The sequence below is a fragment of the Penaeus chinensis genome, chromosome 31 (assembly GCF_019202785.1).
Source record: "Penaeus chinensis breed Huanghai No. 1 chromosome 31, ASM1920278v2, whole genome shotgun sequence".
NCBI lineage: Eukaryota > Metazoa > Arthropoda > Malacostraca > Decapoda > Penaeidae > Penaeus > Penaeus chinensis.
The window spans coordinates 24,925,095-24,937,594 of record NC_061849.1 but is presented as its reverse complement, the minus strand read 5'-3'; the positions used below and the strand labels follow the sequence as shown (position 1 = coordinate 24,937,594).

The 12,500-nt window shown below is 45.9% G+C and overlaps 1 protein-coding gene across 1 annotated transcript; it reads right to left on the bottom strand.

The window, feature by feature from the left end:
• Window positions 1-1,846: 1,846 nt before the first annotated feature.
• Window positions 1,847-12,448, bottom strand: LOC125042101 (muscle M-line assembly protein unc-89-like). Its single transcript, XM_047637567.1, has 2 exons — window positions 10,660-12,448; window positions 1,847-1,923 (listed from the first exon to the last, which is right to left on the bottom strand). Exons 1-2 carry the CDS (start codon window positions 12,446-12,448, stop codon window positions 1,847-1,849), a joined length of 1,866 nt encoding a protein of 621 aa, XP_047493523.1.
• Between the last annotated feature and the right edge of the window lie 52 nt (window positions 12,449-12,500).

Here is a 12,500-nt window from a genome sequence, read left to right as displayed (position 1 = left end):
CTCCTTCTCCTTCTCCTTCTCCTTCTTCTTCTTCTTCTTCTTCTTCTCCTCCTCCTTCTTCTTCTCCATCTTCTATTTCCTTTCCATATCTCCTCCTCCTCCTCCTTCTCCTTCTTCTTCTCCTCTCCCTCCTTCTCCTTCTCCTTCTTCCTTCTCCTTCTCCTCCTTCTCCTTCTCCTCTCCCTCCTTCACCTTCTTCTTCCTTTTTTCATCACATCTTTCTTTCTCCTCTAATGCTGTGCTATTACACACTGTCATATTTATCACTCAGCTCGTGTGCTAATATTTCAACATTATTTTCTGACCTAAGTGTACTTAATTCGATATAATGACGTGAAGCGTGTGTGTGACGGTGAGAAAAGATGTGTTTGTGTGCGTCTATGCGTGCGTGTGCGTGTGTGTGTGTATGTGTGGGTGTGTGTGAATATCTGTGCTTACATGTGTGTATAAATATATGCGACTGACTATGAATATACAACCTATATTTGCTTACGCCTGTGTTTATATAACGTACGTAAGTAATCTACGAACGCACACACACAAAAAAAGGAAAGAAAGGAAGAAAGAAACAAACAAACATCTCACAGAGTAAAGAGTAAACTTAAAACCTTTCTATTTACAACAAAACCACTCTTCTTAATTTCTGCCCACTCATGCCCCCAGGTACCAGTCAGGCGGAACCAGGAAGTGTCATAAGAAATGTACTGTAATGGGCGATATGGCAACGCCGCACACCTTGCCATACGTGAAGGTTGGCAACGCTTGAACGAAAGGACGAAGATATGCGCATTTATGAATGAATTATTTATCTTTTTCGATTTATTTATTTCCCTTTTAATTGACTCTTAATCTAATCGTCACTGAAGAGAGTCGAGGTAAGTAAATAAGACTGAATTTAAGATTAAAGAATATATTAAAAATGATAGAGGGAGAAACATGACAAAAGGGCGTAACTGTTTTGTTTCTTGTGGCCTTCGTATCTCCAAGAAAGGTTAGCATAAAAAAATCCGTATATTGTTATTGCTTTCATGTCTGTTTGTCAGTTTTTCTATTTTTTGTTTTTGTTTGTTTGTTGTTGCTGAGGGAAGGATGAACTTGGATTAAAGCTCCTACTTTCCCTGTCTGATTAAAAAAAAAAAAAAAAGACAAATAGGACCGAAGAAGAAAAGAAAAGAAGGATGAGATACAATACAAATAAAGTAAAAAAGTATAAAAAATAATAATACCGTAAGATACAGAAAAAAGAAAAAGAAGGAGGGAGATAAAAGGAGAATGTATAAGGAAACAAAACAGACCAACAATAACAACAAACCAAACAACTACGAAAGAGCCTCAGAGGGAAAACAGCGATAAAACAGAAGAGAGAAATAGCGCAGAAAAGAGATGAAATCCCCCCCCCCCTCTCTCTCCTCTACACCCCCCTTCGTCTTCACCCTCGGGGTAACCACAGGAGGGAGGGGCGTAGGAAAGGGAGGGGGTGGGGGAGGAGGGGAGGAGGGGAGGAGGAGGGAGAAGAGAGAGGGAGTGGGTAGAGGGGGGGGGGAGGGAAGGGAAGAGGACGGAGAATAGAGAGGGAAGGGGATGCAAAAGAGAGAGGGAAAGAGATGGAGTAATAAGAGGGAATAGGTAGAGGGGGGAAGGGGGGAGGGAGGAGAGGGAAGCGGTAGCAGGGGCAGAGAGAGAGAGAGAGAGAGAGAGAGAGAGAGAGAGAGAGAGAGAGAGAGAGAGAGAGAGAGAGAGAGAGAGAGAGAGAGAGAGAGAGAGAGGGGATGGGGGGATGGGGGCGGGGTTAAGGCAAGGTCGACTCGCTCACACTGACACACTAACACTCCCTCCTTCTCCCTCTCTAAGCGTCTTGGCGATCCGGGATGCTGTGATGCTGCGGCGTGGGCTCGGAGATGATTGTTGAGTGTGGAGTCTTGCCTTTTTCGACAGGGGCGGGGGAGTTGCGAATGTTTTTTTTTTCTTTACTAAACTTTTCATTTTACTGAACACTAAACAACGTACAACCACGGAAGACGACAAAAACAACAACAACAAAAACAACAACAACAACAACAACAACAACAACAGCAAGAACAACTGAATGATAAGTAAATAAATATTTATGAATAATAGATAGGAATAAAGCGCCTCATCGGGAACATTAATGCATTACCACCCACACACAAGAAATGAAAAAATTAGCATAATTCAATATACACGTCATTAACATCTAAAATTACGGTCTCTCCATACCCTCCTATATCCCCCCCCCCCCCCCCCCGCCTTACATACCATCTGTAAGTAAATTCCTTATTGCTCTTCCTCTCTTTTCCTTTTTTTCTCTCTCTCTTTCTTCCTTCCTTCCCCATCTCCTCCCTCTCTATTTCGAAATCATTCCTCTCCTTTCTCTCCTTCTTTGTCTATTCCTCTTTCTTCGCCTTTCATCTTCATCTTCTTTCCTCCCAGTCTCCTTTCCCTCTCTTCCTCTGCCCGTCTTACGTTCTCTTCTCCATTCCTTTCTTTGTCTTCTCTTCTCTCTCTCTACTTCCCACTTCGCTAAACCCCTCTCTTTCTTCCTCCCTTTCCATCTCCCATACTTTTATTCTATTTTTCCCCCTTCTCTATTTCCTCTTTCCCTCCTCCTTCTTCCCCCTTCTTCCTTTCCCAATCCTCATATCCTCATGGTAATTACGAACATATGGTAATCAAGAAGAAAGTGAAGAATATGCAAATGAGGCGATTATGCAGAGAGAGAGAGAGAGAGGTAGAGAGGGAGAGAAACAGCGGACATCACCTGTTCCTCATGCCACGCCGTCATTGTCGGTTCAGTTCCCTTTAGTTCAGCGGGTCTGTGTGCGCGTGGATGTGAGCAAATGAACATACAGACATAAACACGCACATTCACTCTCAAACACAGACAAGCACACACACACTCAAACACGCACACTCAAACACACACACTCAACCCACACACACACACACACACACACACACACACACACACACACACACACACACACACACACACACACACACACACACACACACACGCCCACATACACCCCCACCCACCCACAGACAACTAAGGGCAGATGTTATTACACACACTTTACACAGACCATCCTTTCTCCAGGTGAACTAACACTGTGCGTCCGGCGGCCAGTGTGTTCAGCAGGCCTTGGTAATAACACCCACTGATGATGTCACTGCAGGTGTTATCCAGGTGTTATCTGTCCTTCTTGAATTATTTCCGTTTTCGTTGTTTTATTCGTAAATTATTGTTATGATTATTATCAATATTATTATCATTGGCATTATTATTATCATTTTCGTTTCTTATTGTCATGTAATGTCTATATTCATGGAATAAGAAGAGAGAGAGAGAGAGAGAGAGAGAGAGAGAGAGAGAGAGAGAGAGAGAGAGAGAGAGAGAGAGAGAGAGAGAGAGAGAGAGAGAGAGAGAGAGAGAGAGAGCATGAAAGAAGAGAATGAAAGAAGAGAATGAGAAAAACGAAAAACGCACTGAGAGACAGAGAGAAAGAAAGCAAGAAAACGCAAGCGAGAGAGAAAGCATAAACACACAACGTGTATTGTCTGCTCGTTCCCTCCTGGGCGCCTCATGAATATGGACGGAGAGCAGCGCCAGCTCAGAGCAGAAAACCGTTTAATCCTCGGGGATTTCGCCTCGTCCGGTTCCTTCCCGCATTCCTATTCATCTCACCTTTCCTATTCTCGGCCTACTTCCTCTCCTCTCTTTGTCTCCCTTCCCTTCTTTTTGGAAGGATTTCATGACTACAGTTCACTTCCTATGCATCTCGTTTTCTGTAACTTCTCCGTTTTCTTTGCACTTTCACCTCTTCCCTGCTTTCCTTTCCCGTTTTCTTTTTGCACTGATGTTCGCAAGGGTCAAATTTGAGACAATTTCGAATGAAATTAGCTCTAAGTGTTGAGGTAGAAAAGGGGTTAAACATACACACGCTCAGCTGAATCTCAACTTTCTGTAATTCGACTGATTTACCGACGCGACGAAACGCAAATAGCAATTTCATGGTTCCTGGCAGAGGTATATCAATACAATTCTTGTCTTCGTTTCTCTGTTGTTTCTCTTATCTGTTTTACTATCGTCTGCTCTCTCTGTTTCTTTCATTTATTTATCTATTTATTCCTGTCTGTGTGTTAGTGTGTCTGTCTGCCTCCCACTCTCCCTTTTCCGAATCTAATTCTATCCTTCTCAAGTAATATATACACAGATAATTCACACATCTTTATAAACATATTAACAAACCCACGTGCAGACAAATATAACGAAATTGTAAGAAAATATCGAGAAAAACATGACAGAATTAGAAGTCAATGCCATCTAGCGGGAAAATCTATAAGCCGTTTTCTTTACCTCGGTTACTCGCCTGATGTTACCGGAGGGCAAAGGTTATTAAGAAATGTCGAATAGATTATGATATGGAAATAGACGGGGAGAGGGAGAAGGGGATGGGAAAGAAAGGTGGAGAGGGAGAAAGAGAGAGAAAGAGAAGAGAGTGGGAGAAGGAGAGGGAGAGGTAAAGGTAGACGTAGAAAGAGCGAGATAGAGATAGATAGATAGATAGATTTATAGATAGAGAGAGAGAGAGAGAAAGAGAGAGAGAGAGAGAGAGAGAGAGAGAGAGAGAGAGAGAGAGAGAGAGAGAGAGAGAGAGAGAGAGAGAGAGAGAGAGAGAGAGAGAGAGAAATGCATGAATAATACGTGACCACACATGCAACAGCAACATTCCTCAAACTCTCAAAACATTAAAAACTAACCCACTGTTTATCTTTCAGTAACTACACAAGAAATACAAGATCACCAAAACCTACAAAACCGACCTTAATTGCAATCGACCTTAATCTAAGACAAACAATTTCAAATATCGAACTTCTCTTCCCTGTATCACGTGACATAACGGATTTAACGGACTTCCAAAATATGTTAATATGACCCAAGGCACTATCTTTCCCCAGCAGGTTCAACACTGCTTACAGCGCTTTGTAAGTCCAGTAAACATCATTAATGGAATCTGCAGGTGTCAATACCTGTTATGATGTTATGTAAAGGTCATTAAACATTATTAATGGAATATGACCTTTTCTCGGTCAGCGCCCCTATCACCCCAAGCAGGACAAATGCTAGTAACAGATTAATCTTCAAAAGTTTTATTTATTTATTTATTTAATTTTATATAGAAATGTTTTTTAAGCGATTTGGCTAAAATGTCAATATTATTTGTTTGGCGATATCCAAAGGCTGGACTATGTCAAGAACGCGGCGATGATAAATATAAATAAGAGCCATAAGAAAAGGAAAGGAAGGAGGAAAAGGGGAAAAAAATGATAATGATGATGAAGAATATTATTATCATTATCATCATTACCATTATCATTACCATCACCATTTAATACGTTAAGAAAACGGGAACAGAAAAAAAGAGATAAAAAATATTAAAACATGAAACAAAAGAAGCACAAAAAAAAAAATGAAGAAAAAAAAAAAAATCCAGCAATAGGAAATGAAATACAATCACATTATGAAAGAACGCCCTCTGCTGCTCCCTCGTTCACCCCGCGCATTCGCCGACACCCGGGCCATTGTAGATTAACCATGCACAGTCATGCGGATTCCTGAACGTATGCTTGTGCATGACATCCCCCCCCCCCTCTCCCCCTCTCCCCCGACATGACACTAGTATGATATCATCTGTTAAATTGAAACGAGGAAAAAAGAGAGTTCAGAGGATAGTTAAATAGGTAGTGTGGCATTTGAATGTTATTTTGGTGTTTTATGTGTGTCATTGGGGAGTGGGTGGGGGGAGGTGGTGGGGGGTTCCTATGTATAATTCGAAAGTCTTATTACTATTATATATATTTTTTGCATTTATATTTTTTTTTAATTTTTTTTTTTTTTTTTTTTTTAGTTTCCAAATCGTCCTACATTTCATTTTTTTTTGTGTTGTACTTCCGGTAACAGTGCTTGCCATAACGTTCTAACTTCTTTTGCTATTTATAATCGTTACCAATCATGCAATTCGTCATTTTCTTTTCCTATGCATTATGTTTCCAATTGTATTTCATTTCCATTATGCTTTTTCCTTCATTTTTTTTTGTTTCTATTTCTGCGTATGACTTTAATGAGTTTTTTTTTTTTCTTTAGCTATTTCTCTCTTTTGTTTCTGCTCGTTCCCTTTAATTATTCCTTTCTCTTTTCGTCTCTTGCCCTTTCTGGTTTGCTCCTTCATTCGTGATTCCCTTCTCTTCCGCCTTTCCCTTATTCTTGGGCTGTTTATTACCTCTACTGATTCTAAAGGTTTTAACACACACACACTGTTGCGCGCGCGCGCACACACACACACACACACACACACACACACACACACACACAGAATCGACCTCTCTTCTATTTATAATACGTCATTATGCTCTTAATTTCAACCCTTTTCTTCCTCTTCTCTCTCTCTCTCTCTCTCTCTCTCTCTCTCTCTCTCTCTCTCTCTCTCTCCCAATGTCTCCCCGCTTTTACTCTCCCTCCTTCTCTCTTTCTCTTTACTCTCCCTCCCTCTCTCACCTACTTTCTCCCCCTTCACGTCCCTCCCCCCCTTCTCTCTCTCTCCCTCCCCTCCCCCCATCCATCCTCCTCCCTCTCCCTCTTTCTCCCTTCCACTCAACGCCCCCCTCCCTCCCTCCCTCCCTCCCTCCCTTCCTCCCTCTCCCTTACGAAACCAGGGGGAGAGTCAGGCGTCTTCACCGTCTGAGAAAAGGGCTAACATCATACACAATCTATCCACTTATCTCCGTCACTTCCCACTCGGCTGTCCATATCATATCACTCGACATCTTGCCTTTCCATCACGTACCGGTAACGCGTGTATGTATATATTTCTTTTTCTTTATTTACCGGTAACCTGCTTCTACATTTTACAAGAAATTTATATGTTGAGACGTATGCGGTGTCTGGGAATGATCAATTTCGATCGGAAAATTCACTATGCCATTCATTATATAAATATATATATTTTTTTTATCTTCGAGTCAGTGTATCTCTATCAGCCTAAGGAGGTGATTCTATATAGTTTATGGAACTAGTAAGTAACGATTAAAAATTAAAAAAAAATATCAGCTTATGATTATATTTTACAAAGCCGCCTTCTGCTTATGTTCTAAACAAAGTACCAAATAAAAGCAAGATACCAAACGAACGCCCAAATGAAACCCGTAACAAAAGAAAGAAAGAAAGAAAAGAGAGAATAAGAAAGAAAGAAAGAAAAGAGAGAATAAGAAAGAAAGAAAGAAAAAGAACCAAAAAAAAAACAAGAAAACAAGAGAAAAGAAAGAAAAAGAAAGAAAAAAGGAGAAAAAAAGAAGAAAAAAAAAGAAAAACAAAACAAAACAAAGCTAAAAAAATAAACAAAAACGAAAAGAGAAAATGAAAACGAAATCCCCCCCCCCCCCCCCCAAAAAAAAAACAGAAAAAAAAAAGAAAAAAATTCCCACGATTTCCCTATCGACCTGTTTCCTAATCGACGAGCGTATCTTGGCCAACCTCCTCAGATCGGCCGGAAACTGTGTGATCTTTGCGTCTGATCTCGAGTTCCTCTCCGTGAAAAAGGCTCCACTGCTGACAAATTTTATCTTTTTTTTTCTTTCTTTTTCCTGGTCAGCTTTGTATCTACTTACTCTTTGTTTATCATTCATCTTGACTTGATTTATTTAATTTAGGTTTTTTTTTTTCGTTTATCTTCCTTTCTACTCTCTTTTCTAGATTTTAATTAGATTTTTAACTCTTACTTATTTACTCCTACATCTAAAACTTTTAAAATTTTCCCTTTCGTTTTAACCTTTGTCTTACATGTTAGTGTTATATAATCCTTTTTCGACAAATTAATAGTTCTTTGACAAGCATTTGTTCAGTTGGGTTTATGTTTTTTCGAAGGTAAAAATTTCTTGTTGATTTGTCTGCTTCCAGTATTCTATTCTTTGTACAATTCCGTCTTTCTATCTGTCTGTCTGTCTGTCCATCTTTGTCTATGTATCTCCCCCTTCCTCCCTTTTTCTCTTCCTATCTCCTCCTTCCTTACTCTCTATCTCCTCCTTCTCTTGCCTCCTGCCCACCTTCTTACCCTCCTACCCACCTACCCACCTACCCACCTACCCCTTCCGCGCCTGCCCGACACCCACGCGACCCCACCTGCCCCGAGCGCCCCCTGTCGACGCTTGGCAACACCGCTCTGTCGGGCATACCTGCGCACCCGCTGACCGCTCCCCTGTCCCTCCCTCCCCCCCTCTTCCCCTCTCCCCTATCTCCCTCCTCCTACTCGAAACACCATCTTCCCCTCCCCGTTACCTCCCTCCTCCTTCTCCTCCCCCTCACACCCTCTTTCTCCCCCCCTCCTTCTATCCTTACTTTCCCCCCCTCCCCTGCTCCTTCTTCTCCTCCCCCTCTCTCCCACCTCCTTCATTCTACCCGAACCACTTACTTCCACCTCTCCCCTAACACTTCTCCTCCTTCTCCTCCCCTTCACACCTTTTTCCTCCTCTCTCCTTCTCCCCCTTTCTCTTATGCCTCCTTCCCCTGCCTCTCTTACTGTTCTTCTTCCCTTCTCTTTCCCTACCAGTTACTTCTTCTTCGTGTCCTTTCACCTTTCTTTCCCTCCTCCTCCACTTTCCTCCATTTCCCCCCTCCTCTTTTCTCCTCTTCCTCTTTGCTAATTAAAATTATAAAAAATAATAGCAATAATGATAATGATAATTATAATAATAATCATTACAATAATAATGATAATGATGATAATACTAATGTTAATGGTAATGATGATAAAAATAAATGAATCAATATCATAAAAACAATAATAAAAATCTAGATTTCGATATATGTCGGCACTATTTTCGTTTAGCTTACGTTGTCAGATATACATCGTTGGCGAATAATCCATTTCTAACATCTATATTATGTTCGATAATCTGTTTCTCTCTCAGTCTCTGTCTCTGTCTCCCTCTCTCTTACACACACACACACACACACACACACACACAGACACACACACACACACACACACACACACACACACATTTATATATACATACACACACACACACACACACACACACACACACACATATATATATATATATATATATATTATTATATATATTCGTATCTCCCTCTCTCTATTCTGTTCTAGCTATCTTTATTCCTACACTACTCTTAATTGTTTGCCTTTCAGTATATTCCAATTCTCCCTCTCTACCTGTCTCGCATTTCGTGATAATCAGGTTTCCATTTCTCTCTCGCATTTATCGGGTCGAGAGAGAGAGAGAGAGAAAGAGAGAGAGAAAGAGAGAGAGAGAGAGAGAGAGAGAGAGAGAGAGAGAGAGAGAGAGAGAGAGAGAGAGAGAGAGAGAGAGAGAGAGAGAGAGAGAGAGAGAGAGAGAGAGAGAGAGAGAGAGAGAGAAGAGAGAGAGAGAGAGAGAGAGAGAGAGAGAGAGAGAGAGAGAGAGAGAGAGAGAGAGAGAGAGAGAGAGAGAGAGAGAGAGAGAGAGAGAGAGAGAGAGAGAGAGAGAGAGAGAGAGAAGAGAGAGAGAGAGAGAGAGAGAGAGAGAGAGAAAGAGAGAGAGAGAGAGAGAGAGAGAGAGAGAGAGAGAGAGAGAGAGAGAGAGAGAGAGAGAGAGAGAGAGAGAGAGAGAGAGAGAGAGAGAGAGAGAGAGAGAGAGAGACAGAGAGAGAGAGAGAGAAAGAGAGAGAGAGAGAGAGAGAAAGAGAGAGAGAAAGAGAGAGAGAGAGAGAGAGAGAGAAAAACAGGATAACCTGTCTTCCGCGAAAATGCGGAGCCTCAGTCACCGCTAAACTAGTCTTCGTTGCGTTAGATTGTGGCGAGAACATCCCCTTCTTCTCCTGTTCTCCCTCTTACTCCTCCCTTCTCGACTCCTCTTTCTATCGCCCTCTCCCTATTCTTCCCTAGCTCTTCTTCTTCTTCTTCTTCTTCCTCTTCCCCCATCTCCTCTTCTTCCTCATCTCTCTCTCCCTGCATCCCTCCCTCTCTCATCTCTTGCCTTTTTTAACCTCAAAAGGATAAACGCAATTCAGACAAAGTAAAAAACAGCAATTGTGAAGAAGCAAGACTTCAGGCGCTTACTTAATCACAATCTTCCCGCTGATGAGTAAGATAACATCGTGATAACAGCTAATCGCCATGCCTTTAGTGTTAACGAGCAGCTGATAGCGCATGTCGACTTGAGAGAACCCGGGTGTCATGTGTGTGTTATTCTACACATTTCGGGGCGGGGAGATTTTTGCCTCTCCCCTCCCTCTGCTCCGAATTCTTCGTACTTCTCAGTAGAGATAACTGGATACTTTTAATACTGAGGGATGTGGTTGTTTGCGTAACTGATACGGAGTTGATGGTTTTTATTCCTTCCTATCTGTGCATGAAGAGGCGAGGTTTTTATTGTACATCTTAATTTTATAATCATTTTGTGTTGGAAATCGAGGATTGCGCGCGGGTGGGTGAAAAGGGCAACGCTGGGCAGTTGAGACAACCATGCCAAAAGAGATCAAACACGTTATGATAATCATATATATGATAGACACTGCTACGGCGCCCTTCATCGCTGGCCAATGGGCGAGCGGAGAGCGCGGGCGTGTGTCCTCACCTTTGAGGCTGGAGATGTGCTGCTGGTACTGCTTTGACCTCTGCCGGAAGACCCCCTTGTCTCCTTCCGGAGCGTCTTCGTCGACGGGCTGCGGGGTGACCCTGGCCACCCAGGCGGGGGCGCCCTCCCACCGCGGCGACTCTTCGCTGCTGCTGGCGGTGGAGAAGAGCGAGTCGCGGGAGGCGGTGCGGGAGGTCATCACGTACTTGGTGTAGTTCGGGTCGCGGTCGCGGATCAGGACCCGGGTACTGTAGCGGCGGACCTCGTTCCGGGTGCCACCCTCCTCCCACTGCACGGTGCTTACCGCCTCCATCGTCAGGCGATCGTCGGGGCTTGGCCTCTCCTTCCTGGAGCTTGCCGCCTCCTGGTCGCTCCTGCTGGAGGGCTGCTCACCGGGTACCTTTTCGGTAGATTGATCTGGGGACACGCTGCTCTTGCTGGCGGCGCTGGCGGCGCGTTGCTCTTCTTCGGGGGCATCTAGGATTCGCGGATCGGTCGAGGAGGAGAGAGACACTGCGGGGGAGTCCTCCGCTTCCTCCACCTCCAGGATGCGCTCGACGGAGGGCGTGCGGGATCGGAGTCTGGATCGCGGTCCCGATTTGGTTCTGCTGCGAGTCTTGTGAGCGTGCTGGGGCGTCGCGCCAGCCTCGCCGAGGGGCGGGGAGGGGCTGAGGAGCCGCGGGGACACGGCGCCCTCCTGCTCCATCGGCTCCGGCGACGTGCTGACGTTGCGCTCGACGGTGCGACGCACCACAACGCGGTGGTACCTGACGCGGTCCCCGTGCTCCACGCTCTCCCGCTCCTCCTCCTCGACGCGCTGGAAGCCCTCCTGGCCAGCGCTGTCGGGGTCGTCCTCCTCCAGGCGGTCACTGGAGGAGTGCGTCTCCGTGTGCGGCTTGGCGTCTCCGGCGGCGCCCCATACCGTCGTCGTGTGCGTTGTCGAGGTGACGGCCTTGGCCACGCCGCTGCGGCGCTCGGCCTTCGCCACCACCTCACGGCTCACCAGCTGCCGCGCCGGGCTCCTCCTTGACTCGACCTCCGGCGCTTCCTCGCGCTCGGGCGTGGCGCCACGGCTTGACCTCGGCTCGGGCGTGGCGCCACGGCTTGTCCTCGGCTCGGGCGTAGTGCCGCGGCTTGATCTCGGCCCGGGCGACTGCCGCAGCTGCGGCCACTCCTTTACGGGCGACGACAGCCGCTGTCGCACCTCCTGGCGGTGCGCCTCGAGGCGCCGCTCGATCTCCTCGGCCATGGACGAGCCCTTGGCGGAGTAGGTGGACTCCCACGGCTCGGGCGTGGGCTCGCGGCGCTCGGGGCTCTTCGCTTCGTCGCCGCCCCGCCGCAACTGCACCCACTCCCTCGTGGGAGAGATGCTGCTTGAGCGCATCCTTCGCCGCTCCTCCAGGCGCCGCTCAATATCCTCGGCGAGCGTAGAGGAGTTGCTCTCGTCCTCCACCCACTCCCACTCCTCCTCGGACGACCGCCGGTGCTGGTCGTGGCGCTCGGGGCTTACGCTCGTCCTCCGGGGCCGCTTCTCCTGACCGGGGCCGTCGTCGGCCACGTCCTCCACTACCACCTCCGTCCCGACCTCCACGTCGGGAGAGATGCCGCCCTCCCTGCGGCCGGCGCCCGTCCTCTCGATCGAGGGCGACCTGGCCCGACCCCACCACACCTGCTCGAAGAACGACACCTTGTTGAGTAGAGACCGCGGCCGCTTTTCAGTTCTGCCGCGGTCGTCGTCGCCGCCCCCACCCGAGGGCGTGGGCGACTTCCCTGGACTCTTGTCAGCCATGTTTGCGTGTGACGGCGGCACTCATGGACCGGCGTTGCGGCCGCGTGTTCGT

Bases quoted from the DNA above. Each gene is read 5' to 3' on its own strand.
- LOC125042101 (XM_047637567.1), bottom strand. From the start codon at position 12,448: ATGGCTGACAAGAGTCCAGGGAAGTCGCCCACGCCCTCGGGTGGGGGC. The intron at 1,924-10,659 runs GTGAGGACACAC...CTGTCGAAAAAG, and splicing joins GCACATCTCCAGCCTCAAAG to GCAAGACTCCACACTCAACA.